At 40.0% G+C, this 26,994-nt stretch overlaps 1 protein-coding gene across 4 annotated transcripts in view; it reads left to right on the forward strand.

Annotated features, from left to right (window-relative positions):
- Nucleotides 1-26,994, forward strand: part of SNTG2 (syntrophin gamma 2) — a 479,465-nt gene that overhangs the window by 222,104 nt on the left and 230,367 nt on the right. For all 4 annotated transcript variants that reach the window (XM_039528153.1, XM_039528152.1, XM_039528151.1 and 1 more), the window contains exon 2: nucleotides 4,400-4,537. In XM_039528153.1, the coding sequence (XP_039384087.1) occupies nucleotides 4,400-4,537 (138 nt within the window). The remainder of the gene's footprint in view (nucleotides 1-4,399; nucleotides 4,538-26,994) is intronic.

Consider the following 26,994-nt stretch of genomic DNA (forward strand, 5'->3'; position numbering starts at 1 on the left):
CAACCTCTGGTCCTACCCAGTATGGCCTCTTTTATATTCTTATGTCAGTGTGGGTCATTGTGGGACAGCTTCTGAAAGGCAGCAACTGTCAATGTAAGCAACACAATATCTGCAGTGATACTGGATCGACCTAACTATATTGACCTAAGCACTACACTTCTTGTGGAGATGGTGTTATTAACTGTTATTAGTGGGCAAGTTACATGGGTGGGAGGTATATTTTAGTGTAGATGCTTACAGAGTTAGTTCGACATAAGTTGTCTTACATTGACCTAAGTGGTGGCTGAAAGTGGATTAGCGCTATGAGCAAAGAAATGGTCTCCTGTTGTTTTGGTTCCTCCTGTATTCAGGAAAATGGCTTTGCATGTTCTTTGTAACTAAACAGGATTGTACCAAAGAAACAAGTGACTCTATCATCAATTTCTCCTCCTAATGGAAACAATCTGCAGGGCCCCAAATTTTGACACACCACTTGGGTCAAAGGGGGGTAATTTTGGACCATACCCAATATGGAGCATGGTATGAACTCTACCTGTTTACTCAGTAGTTACCCAGTTAGATGTTCAAAAGCACCTAAAGAGGCAACTAGGTGTAACACTGACAGACCTTGGTCGTCGGCGGGCAGGATTGAACCTGGGACCTCAGGAGCTTAGTGCATGAGCTTAAAGCCATATAGCCCTTAGCAGAGGCTGCAGAACAGACTCATTCATCTCTAAGTGGTCTTGGTGCCACTAGAGGGGACAGTGCACCACACTCAGGAGGTGTGTAGGTTACATACTTCCCATAGCTGAGGAAGCGCGTCCAGAGCTTCAGAGACTTCCCAGCTGAAATCCCAGACAAGCCCCCACTTGTAACACTGACAGACCCCAGTCATCATCAGAATCGAACCTAGGACCTCTGGAGCTTAGTGCATGAGCCTCTACTACATGATCTAAAAGACATGTGGCCGTTAGCTAAGGCTGTATCGCAGACTCATTAATCTCTAAGTGGTCTTGGTGACACTAGAGGGGACAGAGCACCACACCCAGGAAGTTTGTGGGTTACATAGGCAGCTGATGGGGTTTTCAAAAGTGCATAGGCACTTACTTGGTTTCAATGGAAGTCAGACATCGAGGCATTTTGAAATCCCATTAAGCATCTAGCTGTATCTTTAGACACCTAAATACTTTTGGAAATCTATCTCATGATGCCTAATTCTTCATTGTTATCATTGTTGAGGAGATGCATCTCCCTCTGAAGCCTCTCCTTCATAGCCTAGGAGCCTCAGACCTTTCTGGAGCCAGCTGCTGGGGTGGCTGTACTACTCTGAACAGAGACTTGTTTTTACACTAAAAATGCAATGAACATTAGGATAGCTATCATGGAGTATACGCCAGTACATGCAAAGACTAAGTCCCTATTAAAATGACCTAGTTCGAAAAGGCACTTTGTCCTAACAAGATCCTGACTGGTGCATATAGAATTACTTTAGTTATGGCATCTATTAACACGCTGAGTGAACAGGTGAATGCCTGAACTCTGATACACTACCATTTATAATGATCTAAAAAAGCAAACTTGAAGGGCTGAAAGAAATCTAGATTAATCTTATTGATTTGGCAAGCAAATAAGATATTGTTGCATGTCACCTTAGATCACATCAAGAGCTGGATGGAAAGTGTGGTGAGTAATGGGTCCTAATAGGAAGAGAGGAGCTCCATTCAGAGTTTCAGTTGAAACAATGTGATGAAAAATGCTAAGGAATTCAATCAGTTACTCCACACATCCCATTCATTACTGAATAAGCTATTACAAATAGAAATTCAGGTTATATTTACTGGATTACTATAAAACACATGTAGCAATTACTAGCCACCATTATTTTCTCCCTTGAGGTTATGTAGGGTGTTCTAAAGAGTTCTGTTCTCTCATGGTGTTTCTGTGCAAGTAGTAGCAATGATGGGCTATCAGGGTCCAATATAACAATAATGGGATATTTTATGAATAAAATAGAATTTGCGTGAGGTGATTTTACAAATGTATTCTTCCACATTTTAAAAATATCTGCTATTGCATAGGGCATCAGTTTTATTTACCAGTAATGCCTGTACAGTCACTTACAAAAAAAATTAGTAAATCATCTTATCAGTATTGATAATATCAAGGTACTGAATACTTTGGAATGTTAGGAAGTGAAAGAACCATTACATCCTTCTCAGACAGCGTTGTGCTTCTTTCAGACTTCCCTAATGGATACTGAGGGCTTGTCTACAATTTAAACACTACTGTGGCACAGCTGTGCTGCTGCAGATGTGCAGTTGTAGCGCTTCAGTGTAGACACTACCTATGCCGACAGAAGGGGATCTCCCATTGGCGTAGGTAATCCATGCCAATGAGAGGTGGTGGCTAGGTTGATGGAACAATTCTTCTGTTGACCACAGGGACTGTCTACACAGGGACTTGGGTTAGCTTAACTATACCACTCAGGTGTAGTTAAACCAACTTAATTTTCTATTGTAGGCCAGGCCTAATCCTTCACCAACCATCACCAAAGAACATCCTCTTTAATGGTACAGAAATTAAAATATTATCAAAGAATTTAAATCCCAAATTTGATGTACCTTCAGTTTGTTATAAAACTTTTGAGGAATGAGCATTGAATGCCAAGGACTTATTTCTTTTTAATATAATATAAAACACAAAAATCAGATAGGAAAAAGCATGTGAAATTTTAAAGGAAATGCTGAAATTGGATCACAAATTATTGGGCTTAATATTGTTCATTACATATCAGGGTACAATAATTTCCTCCACTACAGGAATCATTAAATTAAATGCTCTGATCTGTTTTATGCAAGAGGTCAGACTACATGATTATAGTTGCTCTCACTTGGCTTTAAAATCTACCAACCTCCAAAATGATGTTTACAATCTGCTCCTGTAAAGTCAATAGAGCACTAATTAATTAATCTCATTTTCCACAGTTGTGAAAGGATCCTTAATTGTGCTAGCACGTAAATCACTCAAAGAAAAAAAAATCAAAATGCCAAATCATGGACTTAAAAAGACTTGTAAATCAGGGAAAATATGACTCATGGTGGACATGAAAATGTTTTCCCTTGTGAATAGTACAGATGTTCTACTGCACCAGCATCTATCAGACAGTGTGAATATGTGTACTTCAACTGTTCGGTATAGTAGGAATAAAAACAATCACAGCATTTTGATACCACTGTAAAAGGCAAATTAATAATTTCTAGACTGATAAATGTTGTAACTCAAATACAATCACACAATCACTCATTTCTGCTTTGAAAATAGATGTTTTGGTTTTTCTCTGCTATATAGAATGCAAATAGAATCATTTGTCTAAAGCTCATTATCTTCTGAAAATGTTCTAATTCATTGACATTACCAATTAGATATTTTGGTCCTAATTCTGGAAACATTATTAAACCAAATCTCTCACACTGGAGACAAATGGGAGGACCAAAAATGTGAAAACGTTAATTTTTCTGTTGTTAATGTATTTAGACATTTCAGGTGGCATTATGTCCCATTGCTTTTTATCTTATGTAATGTATTCTGCACATAATCGTATAGAGAAAACTTGGAAAAATACTTTTTATTTTGGCTCCAGCTATATTTTGATAGCTTTTACTAGTTAAACCAGCATATCTCAATTATTCAGTGTAGCTTACCATTTAGTATTCTGATGATAGTGTTCTTCCATTCACTGCGATACATAACATTTAAGTCTTATGTAACTTCAGAAATAGACATCTAGTTTGACCTTTACAAATTGAAATATATAATGTGTATGTTTGTGTATATATGAAATTGGGATGTAAAATGTTAATCCTCTGCACAATGGAACTCTGGACAGTAAAGGTAAAGCTTGTCTGTGCCAGAGACTGAACTTTCTTGAGGATCAGTCTGAGGCCAATCTGAGACTCTGGAGTGAACTCCCCCAGGAATGAAAGACCATCACAAACCTCACCACTGTCCACTCAAAGTGCAATGAGCGTTTCTTTAAACCTGGCCTTCTCTAATGAAAACACATCGCAGCATGTATATTTAAAGCAAGCAAACAAACAAAAAATCCTTCCAAAACAGAACACCTCACTGAACACACTTCTCCTCCTGGCAGTGGAAAGAGGTCTTAAAGTGGGAATGAATTATACTTACACCCACTTTAAGACCTCTTTCCACTGCCAGATAAGTGTAAATAGGTCTTTGAATGAATATTTGAATCAATTTAAAACCTCAGAAAACAAGCTGATCTTTCACTTCTTGTTTCAATCAATGTGCATTTTTGTGCAAAACCTATTGAAATGTAAAGACCTTTTATTGTTTATCAACCTAAAATGCTCCTGTACTTAAACTGTTTTATTTGTATTTTTGTACTTTGTTTCCACAGACTAAAACAGGTATTGCATTGTTATATGATGAAGGGTTTGAAAATGCCTATGACATCCAACTGAAGCTTACAAAAGAGGTACTAACAATTCAAAAGCAAGATGTCATCTGCATTAGTGGAAGTGATCACAGTACAAACGTAAGTACTTCTATATCTATTTTGCTTCCAACTATATATGTGTATGTGTTCCCAAATAGATATTCTATCATATGTAAAGAGAGTGTGTGTGTGTGTGTGTGTGTGTGTGTGTGTGTGTAAAATAATATTTTATTCCGCCATAGGTTCCTTTCCAACTCCCCTACTCTAGTAAGTGTAACATTGCAAGTAGAATAGGGACTGGCATAGAAATACTGAGAATGCAGCATTTCACCACCAGAAAGATGGTTAGTTAGGTTATTAACTGAAGAAAGTGTTCTGTTCCCACTGAGAGCACTTTGAAAAGAGAGTATACTACATCACTCATTTCCCCAGAATCTCTCCTTTATTTGTTCAAGAGCAGGACAGGCTGGGACAGCACTTGAAAGTCACTTCCTTCACAGTAAACTTTTCCAGGCAAACCTGGAACCTAAAAATGTGTGCTTGCACATATTCTACACTTTCTTTTCCCAGTGCAGTCTGAGTGCTAACTCTCTTAGAACTTTTAGCTCTGTCATGCACTCTGGCCATGCAGAGGTCCACTTCTGTATCACCAGGTAAGATTTTCTTTATGCATAATGAGATGGCTATGCATATGTGCCGTATAAGGAAGAACCTAGCAAGGAAAAGTATACAGTGGAATGTGGACAAGTTCCCAAAGTGGTAGATTTGCAAGAAAGGGTAGTTATGTTGTGTTCCTCTGGAAACAAGTGTAGGTATACCACATTTAATGAGCACAAGAAGTTTCTTGTACTGTATTGGAGGTTCCTGGATAAAGTATGCATGACAGCCTCCTCAGAGACTTAGTCAATAGAGAACTCTCAGGGCTTGTCTTCATTTAAAATGGTACAGTGGTGCTGCTGCAGTGCTTCAGTGTAGACACTAGCTATGCTAATCGGAGGGGATCTCCCATTGGTGTTATCCACCTCCCCGAGAGGCGGCAGCACTGTCTACATGGGGACTTAGCTCAACTTAGTAACACTGCTCAGGGGTGTGGATTTTTCACATCTCTGACCAATGTAATTAAACCAACCTAATTTTCTTTTGTAGACCAGGCCTCAGTTTACCTCTGGTATTACACATCTTTTCAGCTAAACTTAAAATTTAACATTTGGGGACATTATGTGAGTTTATGATTCCCTGTAGAGTCTCTACAGCAGGAAATGCATTATACTTCAACAACATACACACACATTCTTTCCCCCTTTCCACTTGAATGGCTAGTTTTAGTTCAGAGCCCTCAGAATGTCCCAGTTGGGGTATAAATTGGCAATGGAGCCTGGTATTTTCATTCATTCAGTCTTGTTTGTTCACAAGGAATGTACAAGTTCCTGCTTCTCCAAACTGAAGAGGAACCAGAAACAAAATAGTAGTTTCTTAGCTTACAGTTCCAAGCATCTTTAGCCAATACCAGACCCCGAAATCTCTAGCTTTTTTCCAGAGTCGTACACCAAGCTCACTGCCTGCTGCATGGCTTTCTTGCCTTTTTGCTCCAACCCCATTCTCTGTTTCTGTTCTGTTCTCCCTCTTTCCCTTCACACACATACTTTACTCAAAACAATGCTCAGCAAAGCCCCTCTGTCCATCCTAAAACTCCTCAGCAGGTTCACATAACACTTTTATCTTAGCTTGGGGTTTGTCCTTGCAGTTATGCTAATTGAAGATCGTGTTCACATCTATCAGACTCACCTGAGATTTTTTTTTTTTAAGTTTTGGACAGTTAATGCCATCCAAGAATAATCCAATACAAATTGCTAATAGTAGTTAGAAATGTTTTATCTTGTGTAATTGTCCCAGACTATTGTACGTGAATGTGACTTGTTTATAAAAATGTGCAAGGTGACATATAGGATACCACTCAGTGAAGTGAAAAGCATGTCACATTGTGATTCGTTTGTTGAGACATGCCTCTGCCAAAATGATCACCTTGTGAATACCTTTCACTTCACTGAGTGGCATGAAATGCTGCAGTTCTAACTGTAAAATGCTACAGTAGTTACTGGTAAGGCACCTAGCACTAATTAGTTTATATGCAATTTGTGGTCACAATAAAATATAATATGTAGTTGCAAATGCATGGTATCTTGTCTAACTAAGCATTTTTAATGTGCCAGTCTCAATAGTATATTGTACATAAATTAGGAAGCCTTACTTCTATCACAAAGGATATTAAATTAAATTAAGTTCTATTCAACTTCCTCATTTCAGGCTATTTCTTGACTGAAACCAGCCAATAGTGATTACCTTCCAGAAGGAAATATGATCAGCCATTATCATGATTGATTACTGGGATAAAACCTGTGCAAAAAGTTAGGTCTTGCATCACTTTCTAAAGTCTTTAGATTTGGGCTCATCTGGATTTTTGATGAAATTTAATACCACATTCAGAGGGTCCTCCACTCAGGATTCTCTGCCTGGAGACCCCGTAATTTCATCCAGAGGACCTTCAGCTTCAGTGCCATCTTTCTTCATTTTAGGGTGCCATTTTAGGGTACAGATCGAGAGAGACAGGCTTTGATAACATTTGGAACTTAAAGATAAGAACCAGGACTTTGAAACTGATCTGGAAGTGGACAGATGGTCACTGTAAGAGGTGGAGCACAGATGTAAAGTGGGCAACTTTGTGTTGAAGAAGTTGAAATTCCCACAGATTGCCCTAGTTAAATCATAGGTAAACCTGTAGGTGTGAAAAGCACTTTGTTTGCACAGGAAAGGAAAAGGCCTCTCCTATATTAGCAGCAGTTGTGTTGTGTTGATACTGTAAGGGAGAAAGGTGAGGGCAATGTAGGGGCAATCTGATTTTACCTTGTAAATCTCTTCATGGTTTGAGCTCTGCATATCTTAGAAAACACGTATGTCTTCATACTGCTTTCAGGCAGCTGCGGTAAACTAGGAAGTTCAGCTGACAATGACAAGATTGAAATATCATGTGATTCCGTGCAAGGAATTTTCAGTCTAACAGAGCTGTTGTTGTTTTAAAGCTTCTGGACACTTGCAAAATCTATGTGTTTACTTGGGGAATTTCTATGAGGAATTAGTTGCAGTTGAGTCTGGGCCTTTCTTTGATGGATGAAATTCTTTTTCATGTCATTTCTGCTAATATTATGTTAATTTGACCTTATATTTTAAATATTTTAACGTGTATATTTTAGGGGGCCTTGCGTGATATGATGGGTATCTTTAGTCAATAAATGAACAGAGTTGTCAATATCCTATTTGTATTATATTTCATTGCCCATTCCACCATCCCATCATTTTCCTGATGTTTTGGTGATCAACAGACTTTTTCACTCCATAACTTTTTCACTCACTCACCTGCACACAGTCTTAAACAAGTACAAACAAAAAAACTGTAATCAAGCTTTTTTTCCCCCACCACATGCAGGGAGGGGAGGAAAAAAAGAGTTTATTTCTGTTTTTCAGTACTGGGGATACATTGTGGTGAAGTCCACATGAGTACCTATGTAGAAAAAATATAGATTAATTATGAGTAAAAACTAATGAGGGTAAGGTGGAAGAAGAGGCAGGACAAGGGTGACCACAGTATGATTGTGGTTGATTAGGTCTGTTATGACAGCATCTTTAAGGTTCCAATTTTTTACTATATTTTGAATTGTGTATGTATATGCATGCTACAGGCACAATAATATCTACTCCCTTACCAAGATGTTGAAATTTAAACATCTATTTTTCTGAGTTTATCACTTGCTAGCAACATATACAAACAATTATAGTTGCCTATAAGAATTGCCAGAATTTCACCTGGCTTTTTCTGCCTGATTTCAAGTTATGTATTTTTCAGTTCCTATTATACTATTAATTTATACTCCAGGAAAAAAAGAAACAAAATTCCATCACACATTGTACTTAATTGTTTATTCTTTTACATGTCGTTTTTTCTACAGCTTCTATAAGGTTCTAAGGGAAAAAGGAGCCTAAGGAAACTACATTTGCCCTGCAAACATGGTTAATGCTGTCTCAACTTTGGGATACTACAATTTTAATCTGCTTTTCTCATTAGACTTTATTGATTTGCTAAATTATATAGGGAGAATAGAATCTTAAATGCTACAAACCATCTAAGTCATAACATGCAATGATATTGTGTGCATGGGCAACACAACAGAGACTTATGGATGGAAGAATGGTCCCTTACAATGTCCATTCAAATGCTACTGATCTGAATAATTAAACATATCTTTTTGAGAGATCAGACATGGAAAGATACTCTCTCATAGTAGACTAGGCCCGTTGAGTGTTTTGAATGAAAGGACAGAGACCTTGAACTGGAATGTATCCAATGGGTGTCACTGTTTGATTTGTTAATAGCACTTGTGTTGCCGAGCAGGTGGGCTGTTGTGATTTGTATTGCTGAGCCATTTTCAGAGTGAGTGGCTTCTTTCTTGGCATGATGAGTTGCAACTTAGCAGTCAACATGGAGATCATTAATGTGTGGATTGCTGTGCCCATGTCTGTGTCCAATAAGCATAGTGTTCTGGCCAGTTGAAGATGGAAAGTGGGTATCCAGTAGTCCAAAAGATCCCCGGCTCTGAACTTATTAACACTCAAAGGGCAGATGCCCTTTCTATGGCATACACCACTACTGAGAGCAGGTTTTTCAAAGTGCTTCCCTCTCTTACAACCTTCCACCTGCTGTTCATCTAGGTGCTGCAGTTAGGCATTGAGAAAGCTGGGAGATGGTGCTATTTGTGTTTGATGTAGAGGAGATATATAATATGTTGTCTGTATATTGATGGTATTTCAGCCCATGTTGTCTTACTAACTCCTGCAATGGTTTCATGTGGGTGTAGTACAATATGAAGTAGAAGAATGAGCCTTGCGGGAGTTCAGGGGTGGGCTTTATAGGTAAAGGAACAGTTTCCTCTACATTTAGATTGTAGGGTCTTATTACAGGTAAGGTGGCTATTATATATCTGGAAGGCACTTAGCAGACCTGAGGACAATATAGAAATAAATACAATTTGACCATTTATCTATGACTACTTCATCTTTGCCTTGTGCTGTAATTGGGGTTGACAGCTCTTGTTCTTCATCTCCAAGTGTTCCTGTCAAATGTGTCTTCCAAGATGAGATTGACCTTCTTAGTGTCCTCCTTTGGAGTCCCGAACCACCTTTTTCTGGGTTTTCCTCATGGTCTTAGTCTCACGACTACCACATCTTGACTCTCTGATCCCCATATTATGTGTTTCATCATCTTATATGACCTACTATCTTAGTCAATATTTCCTCAACATTTCCAGGACGGGGCATCGGCATCATGTCTTATACCATATCATTGCATAGCCTGTTAGCTCTTGCTTACCCAGTGTCCATCTGAGCATTCTCATTTTGGCAGTGTGCAGTAGGTGTTCATTCTTCCTCATTGGACAGCATTCCAATCCACACATCATGGCTGGTCTAATCATGATCTTAAATAATTTGTTCTTTAGTTTATTTGGCATATTCTTGTTGCAGAAAATTCCCATCAACTCCCTCCATTTATGTTAAGTGCTTTTCATGCAACTTCTAACATCTGCAACTTCTGACAGTTTCGTCATGGCTCATTACTGAACCAAAGTATTTAAATTGTTGCACAGACATTAACTCTATATCATCTAGTGTTACTGGCTTTTCATTGTCCTTCTCAGTGAAACTTTACACACATTCCATCTTTTGTTGGCTGATTTGTAAACCATTTTCTTCCAATGCTATCTTCCATTGTTCTAAGTCTCTTTCCACTTTGCCTTTATCTTTGCAGCACACTATATGTCATTGCCAAAAAACATACTCCATGGAGCCTCACCCCAATATCCTGTGTCAAGGTGTTCATTACAAGCACAAATAGAAATGGATTTAGGACTGGCCTTGATGCAGACCTACCCTCACAATGAATGGCTTACTGTAGCTGAAGCTGCTTCTCATTATTGTGCTACCCTCCTGTGTGTCAATGATAGTCTGAACATATGTCTCCAGAAGATTGTGCAACGGCAGGCACTGCTATATCAATTCTCCAGGAACTTTGGCCTATGCCTTCTATCTGTTCAGAAACCCTAAATGCAATTGCTTGTGTTTTTCCCTGTACTTATCCTGCAATATTTGGGCTGCACACACAGTATCCAGTGTTGACCTTCTTGGCATAAACCCAAATTGGTTGTCACTTACTTGGTGCTCAAGTTTTAGTGATAATTTGATCATTCTTTCCGACCAGCTCATTGTGTGACTCATAAACGTGATGAGTTGGTAATTACATACTGATTGAAGATAGAGACCAAGGTGCTCTTTCTCTACTCCTCAGGGATTTTTCCAATTTGGAGGTGACGATAATAGGTCTTGTGAGGTTATTGCTTGAGCATACTTTCCTCAATAGTTTCCTTGGATTGTCTTAATTGAGCAATTTCTCCTAAAACCAGTGCCATCGCCTAATGATTTTGCCATTTTCCACCTGTACTGTTCCATTTTATCTTTGACACAAATCATAGCTTCCAAGTCATCAATGCTTTTTTGCCTGGTCTTGACTAATCTGTATATTCCTCTATCCCCCTCCTTCTTAAATAGTCTGGGATATAAGGTTCTATGTGCTTCTGCAACAGCTGTTTTCATCTTTTTCTTTGGCAGCTTGTATTACTCGTAATTTTCCACCATTCGTACTTTCTGCTATTTCTTAAACTTTTACTTCTTTACTGCCTTCTGCACATGGCTGAACCACCACTATGTCTCTTTGCCATGACATTTCCCTCCTTCTCTTTGGCCACAGGCAGTTTTTTCTGTTTCTGTAATGTGTTTGGATATTTTCCCCCAGGCCTCACTGGCGTCATCATGGTTGGTTTAGTCATTGTCCAACCCTTTGTAAAACCTCATACTTAAATCTGATACTAATTTCCATGTCCATGAACCTCTACCTTTTTATCCATTGTTCTGCAACACATCTGTTGTCCCCTATTAGCCTTATAGACTCACAGACTCATTGTGACCATCTAGTCTGACCTCCTACATTGCAGACCACAGAATCTCACCCACCCTCACCTGAAATAGACCCCTAACCTCTGGTTGAGTTACTTAAATCCTCAAATCCTGGTTTAAAAACTTCAAGTTACAGAGAATTCATTATTTACATTAGTTTAAACCTGCAAGTGACTCATGCCCCATGCTGCAGAGGAAGGTGAAAACCCTCAAGGGTCTCTGCCAATCTGACTGGGGAGGAAATTCCTTCCTGACCCCAAATATGGTGATCAGTTAGACCCCAAGTATGTGGGCAAGACCCACCACGCAGATACCTGGGAAAGGATTCTCTGTAGTAACTCAGAGCCCACCCCATGTAGTGTCCCATGTCCAGCCTTTTCATCCAGAAGTCCATTATAGGCAATCTCTGTTGCTCCACAATCTGCTCAACTGGAGTCACTTCACGGTCTCTTGTGTTTTTTAGATTTATTTTTCTTGTCTGGAAGTAGTGAATCTGGGACCTACTGGCACCACTCTTGTATGTAATTAAGTGCTCCTCTTTCTGTACAAAATATGTCTTGGCAACATTCAAGCCACTTGCTCTGCCTAAATCTGATATCCGCACCAGCTTCATTTCTGGATTCAAAGCCTCTGCTTCCTTGACAGTTGTCATGTCCATTGAGATCCATTCTGAAAATCAGGCATTCAGATTGTAGTACTTCATGTTTCACTTGGTCCAGAAGTATCTGGAATTTCTCCTCATCTTGCAGCACATATCCATATATAACATTAAATAGTTGGTCTCTGCGAGGTACTACTCCAGCCTTTTGTCAGCCAGTCACTCTTCCTTTGGATGTCCATTACTTTATCTTGTAAGGTTTCTGCTACTATTATTCCTACTCCATTTCTATTTACTCCTAAACCATGATACATTATCATTAAATCCTCCCCAGTGTTCATGGATTTTGATCCCTTTCATTTTGTTTCATGTATACAGGCATGTGCACTCTCCTTCTCAGTATCTCATCTACTTCTCTTAGGTTCCTATTAATTATTACCACATTCAGGGAAGCCAGACATAGTTCTTGGGCTGACTTCTTAAGCCACATGTACTCAGAATGCAGTAGCCTTGTTAGGCTTTTCACATTTTTCCCCGGGGACCACCCTAGCATTATACTGAAGATGAAGATCTGTTGAGACCATTTATATTTGACTGTGTAATTGAAATTGAATGCCTTTTTCGAAACCGTTTCTGTTTCTGACTCAGACTAGACTGGCAAATCTAGAATATTTTGACCAGTCCACAAAATAATAATTTATGATTTCGGGGAGTATGTGTGTGTGTATGTGTGGTGGTGGAGGGTTGTGGAGAAGAGGGGGGAAGAGTTAAAGCCTTCGTGAGCATGTAGATTCCTAGGAAAACCTTTTGAAAATAGAGGTGAAATCTGGTATATTGAAAATACACACAATTGTTCTTCAGAAGTACCTGTATCAGCCAGGGATAAATCATTGCTGGCTGAATGGTTAGTAGTATCCAGAGAAGGACATGAATTGCACTAGGAGCAGGTAAATTTTTTTCCTAAATTCCCAATTTCTCCTTCAAGTATAAGGGATGTGTGTATTGACACATCTCATTATGTACCACACACTATTTAGGTGTGATTTGTCAGTTGTTTAACTTAATTTACTATGTCTTTCTACTCCTTCACTCCACATTTTCCTCCCTATCTGCATGTCTCATCCCCTCAATGCATGGCTTGGCCTTTGTTTTTTCCCAGGCATTCTCTTCTCTCCCTCATCCACTTGTCTTCAACCCTAATTTCTTGTACAGAAACTTCTTGCTCCTTCCCACTCCTTCTCATCACATCTCATATATCTCTTTCCCCCCAGCAAATCTCTCTCTTCTTACTTCTCCCTCACTCACAATTCTGGCTGTCCCTGCCTGCCATCCACTTCAAAACAAGTAGTCTTTCCAGCTTCTTTTCACCCATAATCAGCCCCTCCCACACAGCAAAACAGCTTCTGACTTACCTTGGGAGTCAGGACAAGTTCTGGCAAGGAGATATCAAACACAGGCTTTTGGCTTGGAAGTTGGTAGAGGGCTCACTCCCTAAAAGGCTAGCTGCAGTAAGGTTAGGAGGGTGGTAGCATGATGGGGATATGCATTTCCTGGCTAAGAGATCAGCTAGCTGTCCAGTTTCAGGAGGGAGGCTTGTCCTAACATTACTGGGTGGAAGTGGGGTGCTGTAGCTGTGAGACAAATGGAAAAGACAGGCAGGTGGGGCTTAGTCTTACTCATCAGTTGACTTCCCTGGGGATCAAAAAAACCCAGCAGCAGCCAGCAGAAGGTGTGGTGTTTCTCACTCAGCTGTCAATAAGGGGACCCACAAGTGTACTTGAGCAAAGCTCTAGAGAGTACACACACACAGGGGGGACAAGAATGAATGGCCTAGTAGCCCAAGTAAAGATACAGACAAATACCCAGATACCTACTTACCTATTCCAAGACTTTTCTGATGTCTCCAGTGAAGTATTTCTTTTCCAAAGAATTTCAAAAGAACAAGTAAATAAAGATTCCTCCATGGATATGAAAACATAAAACAGCTGATTAAAGGAAGATTCTGCCTTCTGAAACTTAGACATCAGTGTTTGTAAGTGGAAAATAGAGTATTTAACCCTCTGCTGTTTTTTTTTCCCCCTGCCCTGGAAAAGTTGACCCAGATTGAGGAAATAACAATCAAAAAATACTGTAGGAAACCTTTTTCACACCATACCACCCTATTGCTGGCACTTTAAGATCACTTTACAAAATTAAAGTTTGGACTATGGAATAAATAAGAAATACAACAGATTGATTAGGCTTTAGTTTATTATTCAAAATAGGAAAGCTTTTAGTAGCTTGTAGGAAAAGACTGATGAATGCCATAGAAAAGGAAGATAACATGGACATTACTGAGCTCCAAAGGAAGAATTTTGCACATCAGGTATAGTCAATAGTCTAGCAGAGAATAAGTACAATTATCTACCAGATATAAAAGGAAGAAGCACGTCATTAAAATAGCTAGACAGTAAACCATCAGGGACACATAAATCCTTAATAAAACTGAAACTGATCTACTGTTCTACATGGAACCATATAAGTCTGTCAAGACTGGTAAATTGCAATGATATAATTTAGATTCTGTTGCAAGGCTTGATGCATGATTCCTTAAAGGTTACAGGCAGAACATATGAATACAACAGAAAGATCAGTCCATTTATGGTTGCAGCATACAGAGGATGCCAATGGACTGCAGTCTGTATCATGTTTCATCACCTTTTTACATGCCAATGTGTAACACAAGCAACCAAACATTTACAAGCCAGAAGCTGGGAATGGGAGACAGGAAATGTATCATGTGATGATTATCTGTTCTGTTCATTCCCTCCTGGGCACCTGGCATTGGCCACTGATGGAAGACAGGATACTGGGCTAGAAAGGACCTTGGTCTGACCCACTATGGCCGTTCTTATGTACAAATGATCCAAATGGGGAACACCTGTGGGTTTTGTGTGTATCATGCCATAATTAGCAGATCATTATGGTTTTTAACAGTAAAACATGTTTTAGGTTGATTTCTCATTGTGTGAACCAGTTTTTAAAAGAAAGGTAGAAAAACTTTTTTTTCATGTGTAGCAATAAGAATCATTAGCACAGTACAAACCCTGGACCTTTAGCTGCCCAGCACAGACCTCTACCACTTGATCAACAAAACGGACCAGCTACTTGAAGTACTTGATAAATGTTTTTTCCATGGATTACAAAACAATTTGCTTGATACTAGCCAAATGTTGAAGGTCAGTATTCCTGGGTTTTGTTCTTGGCTATGGGGGAGGAGTATGGTCTAATGGTTAGAGCAGTGCTTATAGCCAAGATAAGTAAATCCATTGATCTGGCAAGTTAATTCTGATCTATGTGGCTGAGTGAATAAGATTTGAATATTAGAGACTTTATTCAATTCCCAGCTTTGCCTGAAATGATTTTCAGAAATCTCTCACCTAATATAACTATAACATGGAGGAATGATACTTCATTGTCATCTTAAGGTAGGATATTATGAGCTCTTGCTCAGTAATAAGGGCTATGAGGGGTACATAGAAATCTTAGAAATGTAGGACTGGAAAGGACTTCAGTAGATCATCTAATCCAGTCCCCTGTACTGAGGCAGGACTGAGTCTTATCTAGACTGTCCCTGTCTAACTGGTTCTTAAAAACCTCTAATGATAGAGATTCCACAACCTTCCTAGGTAATTCGTTCCAGTGCCTAACTACCCTTACAGTTAGTAAGTTTTTCCTAATGTCTACTCTAAATCTCCCTTGGTGCAATTTAACCTTATTACTTCTTGTCCTGTCCTCTGTAGATCAGAAGCACAATTTATCACTCTCGTCTTTATAACAACTTTTACTTACTTGAAAACTGTTATCATGGCCCTCCTCAGTTTTCTCTTCTCCAGATTAAACACACTCATTTTAATCAATCTTTCCTTGTAGGTCATTTTACCTAGAGCTATATTTTTTGTTGCTCCTCTTTGGACTTTCTCTAATTTGTCCATATCTTTCCCAAAATGTGATTCCCAGAACTGGACACAGCACTCTAGTTGAGGCCTTATCATTGCTGAGGAGAACAGAAGAAGCAGGGGGGTAGGGATAGCTCAGTGGTTTGAGCATTGGCCTGCTAAACCCAGGGTTGTGAGTTCAATCCTTGAGGAGGCCACTTAGGGATCTGGGGTAAAAATTGGTCCTGCTAGTGATGGCAGGGGGCTGGACTTGATGACCTTTCAAGGTCCCTTCCAGTTCTAGGAGATTGGTATATCTCCAATTATTGTTTATTTTTATTATTATATTATAAGAATTACTTCTCATATCTTGCTTCCAACTTGCTAATACATCCCAGAATGATGTTAATTTTTTTTCCAACTGTATCCCATTGTTATATTTAGTTTGTGATGCACTATAACCCCAGTGTCTTTTCTACAATACTCTTTCCTAGACAATCATTTCCCTTTCTGCATTTGTGAAATTGATTATTCCTTCCTCAGCACAGTACTTTGCACTTGCGTTTATTGAATGTCACCTTATTTATTTCAGAACATTTCTCCAGTTTGTCAAGATCATTTTGAACTCTAATCTTCCTTCTCAGAAGTTCTTGCAACCCCTCTCAGCCTGGTATTGTCCACAAATTTCATAAATGTACCCTCTCTGCCATTATCCAAATCATTTATGAAGATATTGACTAGAACCAGACCTAGAACAGATCCCTGAGGGACCACATGCAATATGCTCTCCTAGCTTGACTGTGAACCATTGATAATTACTTTCTGAGTACAGTTTTGCAACCAGTTATGCATCCACCTTATAGTGGTTTCATCTAGGCTATATTTCCCAAGTTTGCTTATGAGAGGGTCATGTAAGACAGTATCAAAAGCCTTACTAAACTTGAGATATATAATATCTACTGCTTCCAGGGCTGGCTCCAGGCACCAGTTCAGCAAGCAGGTGCTTCGCGCGGCCAAGGGGAAGGGGCGGCACTTCGGGCTCTTCAGCAGCAATTGATTATTGATCATTTGCGCCTTTATCTTTCAGGGTACCAAAGCTGACTGGTCTATAATTCCCTGGGTTTTCCTTATTCCCCTTTTTATAGCCTCAGATCCTCCCCATTTATGCTGATGTTCACAGTGTTAGTTGTCTGATCACCGCTAACCTTTTTGGTGAAAACTGAAACAAAAAAGGCATTTAACATTTTGGCCATTGCTGTGTTTTCTCTTATACATATAAAGAGAAGACAGTAAGGCTGAGAACAGAACATGTGGCTTCCCAACTGTGTTTTTTTCCCTCAGCCACAGAGAATTTGACTTTGGAGTCTCTCTGCCCCATCAATGGAACTTTACCAAGGAGTTGGTAGAATAGGCAGCCCAATTCAGCTGAAATGTACAATGATCTGCAAAATGTGGTACATCTTAGAGTGCTGCTGTTTATATTCTATGGAGTGAGCAATTATCACAGCCTATAGCCACATTGTATGTAAACAATACCACCTGCAGTTAAATAGTTAAATTTGATCATAGGGGGACCACATATACCTAGAGAGGTTGTCTCATGGTTCAGCTCTCAACTCAGTCTTGATCTCATAATCTCTCTGTAGTAACTACAGCAATTATGGACACAAAATGTATTATTAGGCCAGTGTTTATCACTATATAAGTGTTTTGTCCTTTTAAAAAAAAAAAAAAAAGGTTAATCAAACTAACTTCTTTTGTTCTTTAAGTTATTGCCCAGGGCCGGACCACAACATTTTGGCACCTGAGGCGGAGAGCTCAAATGATGTCCCCATACCCCTCGCTTGGGCCAAAACTTTGAAAGGTCTCAATTCTGCCTTCTTTCTGTTCTACTCCTCTCATGGTACTGCTCTGCTACCTACCCCAATAAAGGAGAACTAGCAACTTAAAATGCCTTGTTCAAAAATTTTAAGTAACACTTAACTCTCAAACGCCTGAACAGCAAATGTAACTTTTCTTGTCTGCTTAGTAAAAACTGGCATTTTTATCTGTTTGAATAATCAAAGTGGTGCTTTCTGTGCCTTCTTGGTTGCAAAGATTTGAACTGCTTCCTGCTGAAGGTCCACAGTCTGGGCCAGCTCATGCTCTATTGAGATGGTTGCAAGGCCGACCAGCCTCTCCTGTGTCATTGTGGCACGTAGATGTGTTGTTATTAACTTCAGCTTGGAGCAGCTGTATTCTCCACTGGCAACTGTTACAGGAAGTGTTAAAAGTATGCACAGAGCAACAAAAGCATTTGGAAAGAGGGTGGTCATCTTATTTGTGCACATATATTCCAGAACAGCCTTTGGAGCTGATCCTGCTGAAATGTATCTTGAAAGGGCTTTCAGTTCATCACCTAAATCACTTGCATCAATATCGCACATGTCAGCATGTGTCAACACTGTCTTTAGTGCCCTGCATTGCTGGTGTAGGTCTTCTTCAGGTATAGTGAGGAGTTTTGGAATATCGTACAACATCCCAAATATACTGCTGTGTTCCTTGAGCTGTATGAAACGTTCTTCAACTGACTGTATTGCACAATCTAGCACCTGGTTAAAGAATTCAACTTTGAATTGTTGTTTGGGGTCTCTTATTGGATTATCCCATGCCTCGTAATCAAAATGTGGTCTTCGGTGACTCTTGTATTCTTGAATGGGTGGGAAAATAGCTTCAGTGTGAAGTTCCTTTGCAAACTTCTGTGCACTCTTCAGAACGTTTTGAAATCCCTCATCTGACCAGCAAGACTGTAGGTATGACTTTGCTTTGTCCAGTTGTTCCATTGCTCCAGATATATCAAGGTCAACACCTTGGAGTCTCTTCCTTACAACATTTATTTCAAACAGTATGTCATGCCACAAGACTAAGCCACACAGAAATTTGAAGTTATGTATGTTTCTGGTGATTCCATTTCCCTCTGCCACTGTTCCCCTACAAACAGTTCCTGTCATAACATTATCCTCTATAATGGCAGCTATGGCATCATCTATCGTCCCAATTTGGTGTTTGATAGGCTTTAGCACCTCCACTCAACTTTCCATCGTGTGGCATTCAGTGGTTTCAGTGTCAGAGGATGTTCCCAGATGTTGCTTCAAAATTTGCCATTGATGAGTTGATGCAGAGAAAAATACATAGGTGCTTTGAATTACATTAAAAAATTCATCAGCCTCACTAGAAGCTGATGCTGCATCACTGACCACCAAGTTCAATGAATGAGAACTGCATGGGACAAAAAAAGCTCAAGGGTTTAACTCTCGGATCCGTGTCTGCACTCCTCTGTTCTTTCCTCTCATGTTAGCACCATTATTGTAGCCCTGACCTCTCATATCAGTTATCGCAATTCCCGTATGCGCCAGCTTTTTAAGAGGCACATTTGTCATACCAGCTCCTGTAGTGCCAAACAATGAAAACTAAATTGTGGAGCTCATGGCTGAGTTTGATGCTGTACTCCAGGAGCATCTAAGAAGAGTCACCACCCAAGATTTGTACACACACTGTGACAGTGTACCCCATAAGGCTTTATGGGGGGTGCTTATAAATGTATGTATGATATAACTGGAATAGAGTTTTGCTACATATGCCATGTAACGTATCAATGTCAATAAATTCTAGAAAATGCTCTCTGACAGTCACCACTGCAGGGGCATTTTCACTAGGTTCTGTTGTTGTTACAAAACACACCATTAAAGTCATTTGTTCCATATGGCTGATGTCAGGTGTGCAGTCCAAAATAACAGAGTAATATCTTGCTGACTTCAGATCTGCCACAATCTTCTGTTTAACTTTTGTTGCCAGTAACTGTATGATCTCATTTTGAATTGTTTTTCCAAGGTAGTAGTGTGTGTGACGGGTTGGATCAGAGAAACCCCCCGGGAGCTGCCAACCGATGTGCCAAGACTACTTCTATCCCTGTTTTCCCTGCCAGCTCAGGACTTCAGCGCCCTGTCTTGCCGAGCCAGACACTCTTGTCTACTTCAACAAAGACCCAGAGTCTGAATTACCTGCCCCAAAGCTGCAGGTTTACCTGAAAACAGCTCACAGAAGTGTGCTTGTCTTTAGCACCCAGATGCCCAACTCCCAGTGGGGTCTAAACCCAAATAAATCCATTTTACCCTGCATAAAGCTTATGCAGGGTAAACTCATAAATTGTTTGCCCTCTATAACACTGATAGAGAGATATGCACAGTTGTTTGCTCCCCCAGGTATTAATACATACTCTGAGTGAATTAATTAGCAAAAAGTGATTTTATTAAATACAGAAAGTAGGATTTAAGTGGTTCCAAGTAGTAACAGACAGAACAAAGTAAGTCACCAAGCAAAATCAAATAAAATGTGCAAATCTATGTCTAGTCAGACTAAATACAGATACGTTCCTCACCAGTTCTAGAATGCTCCCTTTTACAGGCTAATCTCCTTTTAGCCTGGGTCCAGCAATCACTCACACCCCCTGTAGTTACTGTCTTTTGTTCCAGTTTCCTTTAAGTATCCTGTGGGGGTGGAGAGGCTCCTTCTTCAGCCAGCTGAAGAACAAAATGGAGGGGTCTCCCAGACATTTAAATAGACTCTCTCTTGTGGGTGGAGACCCCCTCCTCACCCTGTGTAGAATCCAGTCACAAAATGGAGATTTGGAATCACATGGGCAAGTCACCTGCCCATGCATGACTCAGGACTTGCAGGCAGCAGCAGCCATTACCCACATGCTACCTTGAATGTCCTCAGGTAGACTTCTTATGTGAATTGGAGTCTTCCAAGCTCTTTTGTCTGTTAAATGCTTCCTGACTGAGCACATTTCTTTCCCAAGGAGTGACCAAATGTTCTAACTAAGGCTACTTAGAAATCAAGAAATTATACAGCCAATGTTCATAACTTTGAACACACAAATGTTGCCTGCATACAACTAGGATGAACATAACCAGTAGATCATAACCTTTACATTGATATGTTACATGGCATATGTAGCAAAACTCTATTCCAATTATATCATACATACATTTATAAGCACCCCCCATAAAGCCTTATGGGGTACACTGTCACAGTGTGTGTACAAATCTTGGGTGGTGACTCTTCTTAGATGCTCCTGGAGTACAGCATCAAACTCAGCCATGAGCTCCACAATTTAGTTTTCATTGTTTGGCACATACAGCCGATCTGAAGTGCCACACAGTCCTAGGTTTCTCACAATGGCAATGAGCGTTTTCAGAACATTTTGCCAGTAAAGAGAAACTGATGCAATCTTCTCTTGATGCTGATCATCTATGGTGGCCTTTAACCTTAGTCTCATCTCAAGCTCTTTCCACCTATGGAATGCTCTCTGGTGATTTGCTGCCTTTTTGTGGCATGCCAGATTTCTAGATAGATTTTTCCAGTCCTTTGTTCCTGTAAAACCCAATGTGGATGGAAGAGTTTGCAACAAAAAAAGTATGCAGCATTCTGGGTTTTTGAGTACATAAGCCATGGCCTCTCCACTTTGTCACCATTGGGGATTTCATGCCAGTAATGTGTTGGATGGAAACTTCTTTTTTCATTGTCTTTGGGAAACATGAAGTTTTTCACTTGCTGTGGCCCATGCAGTACAAGGAAGTCCCTTAGGCTACTGCTCAAGTGAGTCCACAGTCCTGGATCATCTAGATTTAAGGAACTAAACTTAGCAGCAGCTGTTTCTTGCGCCTCCACCACACTCTTCTCTGATCTATACTTTTCTTCAGGAATGTGCATGGTTACATGCATTTGAGATGGAGTTATGGATGCTGCAGTAGCTGACAGGTCACCTGCACTCTGACTAACTGGAAGATCAGGCATCTCCTCACCACTCACATCCTCACTGGGGCCGGAAGACTCACTGTGAACATTTGTTTCTATGTATCTCAGGAGAGCTCCTTCCTGCTTAGATAGAAAAGCTTCCTTTGCTTTCTTTCTTTTTCTGAATGCTGCCTCAGAGGGGCGTTTTCTTCTTTCACTCATGACTGCTGTTCTGTGCCAGCTATAGTGGCTCTCAACACTCAGTAGAAGGGGACAAATAAGCAGGCTGGTAGCAGGGCCTGAGTGAGGGAAGATATCAGTGTCTTAACGGCCTAACTGGCTCCTACTACTTCAGTTGACTGCCTGTTCTCCTCAAGTGGGTTCAGGGAAGCAGCAGGAAACAGGAAGCTCCCTGAGAAACTGGTGTTAATCAGTCCAGGCTCCTGGGGGTGCAAGAGAGGTACATAAGAGGTTCCTCCTCCTCTCTCTCTCTGTAGCTCCTGCTGCTTTCTGTTATTCCATCTCACCTTTTCGCCTGCCTGCCTGTTATGTTTCTTGTGCCCTCCTTTGTCCAGCACAGCACTCCACCATCTCTGTGCATCTAGGGCAGAGAGAATACATATGCACTAGCAGCAGACGCAATTTTCTACACTCTGGGTCCTAGTGGAGCCCCCTTCCCCCCTCATCTGGCACCTAAGTCGGCTGCCTCCGTTCGCCTCATGGTAAGGCCAGCCCTGTTGTTGTCTCTTCTCATCTACATAGTGCTCTTTTCCCTGGGCATAATGTTCCTCTGCTGCTTGGTCCACTTCTCCTCCTCCTTCCCTTCACACATTTTCTTACCGTTTTATTTACTCCCCTCCCTTCTCCCCTTAATATTTCTTCAGATGGTGACCGACAGCTCCAGCCTCTTTGGTATCTCCAGTCCTTAAGGTTGGCTCTTGTTTCCTCTCTTCCTGTTCCTATATAGCCTGTAGTAGTTCGAGGTAAGTGGTTTCCTTTTTATTTCCAGCTTCTTTTTATAGGTCTCCAGGCTGTTCTTTCTCATGAAGAACTTGTGTATCTGTAGAAGCAGCTGGGAATAAGAAAGCCAGCACTACATTGTTGCCCCTTGGCCCAAGTTATTAGCCAATACTGGGGGCCTTGTGCATTGTTTCTGTTAGGAGGAACATTGATTAAACAAGTCAGATAATTCTTTGGTGCAATCCTGGTTATTTACAAAGAATGCACACAAAGTCCTGTTTCCCTGAACACAGGAGGAATAATCAACAGGAGGTAGTTTCCTTGCTTTCAGTTTCCAAGCCTGTCTTTCAAGCTAGTCCTCTGCCCCAAGGAATATCCATGTTCCCACTCAGGGCTATGCTCAAGACTGTTTCTCTGGCCTTCTGCTGGCTCTCTCTTGCTTTCTGGTTGCTTTCTATGACACAAAAGGATAATAAAATACTCATTAACTTCCCTCCAGTAATATCTGACTAAGGAAATATTCACCACAATACTACTACTAACTGCATCTCTAAGCATAATTCTTCCCCAAATCATATATGAAGACATGTCCCTGTCTTGTGAGTTTACAATTTAAGGAGACAAATATATGAGGGGGAAAGAGATGTGTGCATACATATGTCTATATCTATAAAATATATTTTATTTAATAAATAAAAATGTCCACAATCACTGTACACCCTTCCTTCAAGCCAATTGGCTTATTTCTTTTTAGGAATTGCAGTAAAGATGTTTTTTGAGGAGAAAATAGTTATCTTGTAGATCATTTTACAGTGCTGTTTGGAAATAATGTGTACATCTCATTATTCCATACTGGTGGACTGATAATACAACATGGTAAGTGTGGCACATACACAAATCTTTCCCCTATCTTACATCCCTCAGTGTGGAATGTCTTACATAGAAAATAGGTAATGTTTTTATTTGTTCATTAATGTGTGTTGTTCATTATTAAGCTTCAGGTAGAATGTACTTAATAACTAAAAGGTTTTTTTTCCTCAATGCTGTGAACTGCTGACACTACGGTGACAGGGCAATGATGGACATAGGTAGGAATATAGAAAAGCTTGCCTAGGAAAGAGAGAGCATACACCTTGAATGCTGATAGAGAGAAAGCAGATAATGCTAAAAATTTAGTAATTTTATTGGCTGCCAACTCTGTCTGTTAAATTGTATTTATATCACTTCATGCTGGTAGATATGAAGATATAATAATACAAGAGGTAAACTTTTCTGTCAAGCTAACTTACCATTATCCTGTCTTTGTAGGATGATCTACTAGATTATTTGTATCGAGAGCTGCAGATAAATCTCATAAGTTAAAGCATGGGTATTTGACCCTACAGTTCTATAAACCATATTAGAAATCCTCAGAAGGAAAGCCTTGATTCTGTGTAAAAGCTGAAAGCTTGACTGGAATTTATCAAATATTACATTCTCACTTAATTGTTTCGGCATCTGAGTCATCACCACCATTTCTAGAGCCTTTGCAGGGAAGGCTAGATAAGATGGGATGATAATTTTGTAAATTTTTTCTTGTCTAGGTGAGATTTCATAGAAACTGGTATTACAGAAGACGATTTCAAATCTATTGGAAAATAACTACTAGTAAAAGATTCCAGTTTTAGGAATGACTTGAAACTTGGTGTACCATAAGTAGAAGGAATACAAGATTATTGAAGTTTAGTACTAATTCTGTCCCCTATATCTGATTTCCCGAGGTACTGTTCTGAGATGAAGACATTTATTATTTATATGGTGCCATTGGTTTCTGCACAAAACTTTGCATCAGATAAAAAGACAACAAGCTAATTTAGGAGGTGATGTGTAGAATTAGACTCCCTTACCATATGGTGTGGCCTGTTTTAATTTATGCTGTGTTACCCCTTCCTGTTACTTCCTGTTATCCCCCAGCATGTGTGTTTTTCCCAATTTAGATTCCCTTACTCTCAGACTCAGTGGGCCAAATTTAAAGGTGATGTAAGGTAAATTACATGTTGGCAATAGTGTGTATCTAAGGGAGTTTAATTAAGTGTATGCATCTAATTCCGTGTCACATACACATTGAGGAAGCCAGAAAACAGTTGTAATTACACCAGCATAGATTCTCTCTACACCCAGAATCACCTTTGATTTTGGCACATGGTCTTTAAAGTTTAATGATTACAGTCTAGAATAGGGATACAACAAAGACTCACTTATGTGTTTTTTTCCTAAATAAAATAGCTTAGGGCTCATTTTTGACTTTGAGACTCAGAGGAGAGAGTACATGAGTGTATCACACAAGTGGGAATGGCTAGAGACAGTTCATCCAGTGGGATGGAGAGGGACATAATAATTACACTTTGTTAGAGGGACTGTTACAACCTGGTCCAGTATCAATCTAGATTGTCACTAATCTCTTGTAAGTGGAACTGCTTCCTGGGTCCCTTGTGCTTTCGAACTAACTGGATCCAGGTAGAGTCTAGTCACAGTTTCCAGCACTGTAACCCTAGAGCACACTTCCAGGATCAGACCTCTTGGGACATAGGATTCCACCATCCAGCCATCCTAGACCCCAATCTCAGTGTCTGAGATTTCCTGAGCATACCACACCCCCTTATACTTACTCCACATAGCCTGTGGGCACTTTTGGGCTTCTAAATTAATTCCTTCTGTGAAAACGTGACAGGGAAGCAAGGAACACAGATTTAGCAAAGGAATTTCTTAACCACAGTTACTGTACTTTTAAAAAACACTCAAGAGCCATAGATCTTTGAACAAAACAAAAAAGTCCAGAGACACACTCTCCCCTAATCTTATGTCATTCCTTCTATAAATCCATGGTTTGTCAGCATTTCAAGCTAGGCAGACTTCTCCTGCAAATCCTTTTTGTGTGTGGTGATAGCTGGCCTTTCTGCACAGAGCAGGACCCTGCTTTTAAATAGGGCCACATCTCTGTCCCATGAACCCAGACTAAGTTGCTGCAGACCCACCACTTATGCTTGCCCCTATCTCCCTGCAAGGTATCTGTGAAGAAAACTCATTGTTTCATGGCAGTGGGCCAGCAGTTGAGAGAGAATCAAAGTAGTTGGTCCCTGATTGAAGTTTCTATGGCTATTAGTGTTAGTCCTTTAGTGAGGTGTCCAAACATGATGGCTGTTTGGAATGCAATAGAGTGGCTTGTCTTTGGGCATGGTTCAGGCTTGTGCAATCAGAGTCCTACATTTCCACACATTGAATAAGTTAAAGTCAATAATTTGACTCAGACATACATTGCCTCTGTGATAGAGTGGAGTATGCTTCCCCCAGCACTGGCTTTCAAGTGCTATCCAGGAGAGAGAATGTAGTTCTGACAGATGGCAAAGGAAGAGTTGATGCAAGTGGCAGAAAGTGGAAAATGGATAAATTTAGTTTTAATCATGCTGAGTTTAGATGTCTAGAAAGACTTGTCAGACAGACAGAGATGTGGAGCTGCACAGAAGGGGAAAAGGTCAAAGCAGAAAGATTGACTTGAAAGTTATTGTACTAGCAGAAAGTACTAGCTGAAGCCATGACAGTAGATGAGATTGCCCAGGGATAAGTGTAAAGGGATTAAATGGAGCAGAACAAGGACATACTTGTGCAGAACATCAAAGGAACAGGGAACTGACTATAAGATCTGTGGAAATAATCTAATCTCTGGGAATTATTGCCACAATGCATAAAATGCCAAGGTATCAGTAGGGGACTCTTAATTTTATTTTTCTTTGAGGCAGGTTAATTTACATTAAAAGGCGTAAACTCCCAAAAGACCCCAGAAAAATGAAACAACCATGGATTTATTATTTATGAGAAGAAACCATTTCCTTTGCTAGTTTCTTCACAAAGGAGAAGATTGCCTATTTCTGTCTCTGCAGCTGCCCGCACATGTGAAGTTCAAGTTTGTAGGATATAAAATTGTCAATTCCTTAAGTGTAGGGTAATTTATTGGTGCAAAGCAACAGAAGAAACCAAAGAAAAAACACAGACAATATTCAGACCTATACACTCACATCTTATTCACTACAAGCTTAGCGAATAGGCCTAGTATTAGAGAGGGAGTATCTAGGACCTTTTGTAACTTCAACAGTATTAGAAGTAAACTCTGGTCTGGATGGAACCTGCCATCTCTACCTAGGAATTATGCACACAGTTGGACTGTGATTCTCTCCCCATCGCCCCTTTGTTTTTCTCATGTTTAGATTACA

Source organism: Mauremys reevesii, linkage group 3 (genome assembly GCF_016161935.1).
Source record: "Mauremys reevesii isolate NIE-2019 linkage group 3, ASM1616193v1, whole genome shotgun sequence".
Taxonomy (NCBI): Eukaryota; Metazoa; Chordata; order Testudines; family Geoemydidae; genus Mauremys; species Mauremys reevesii.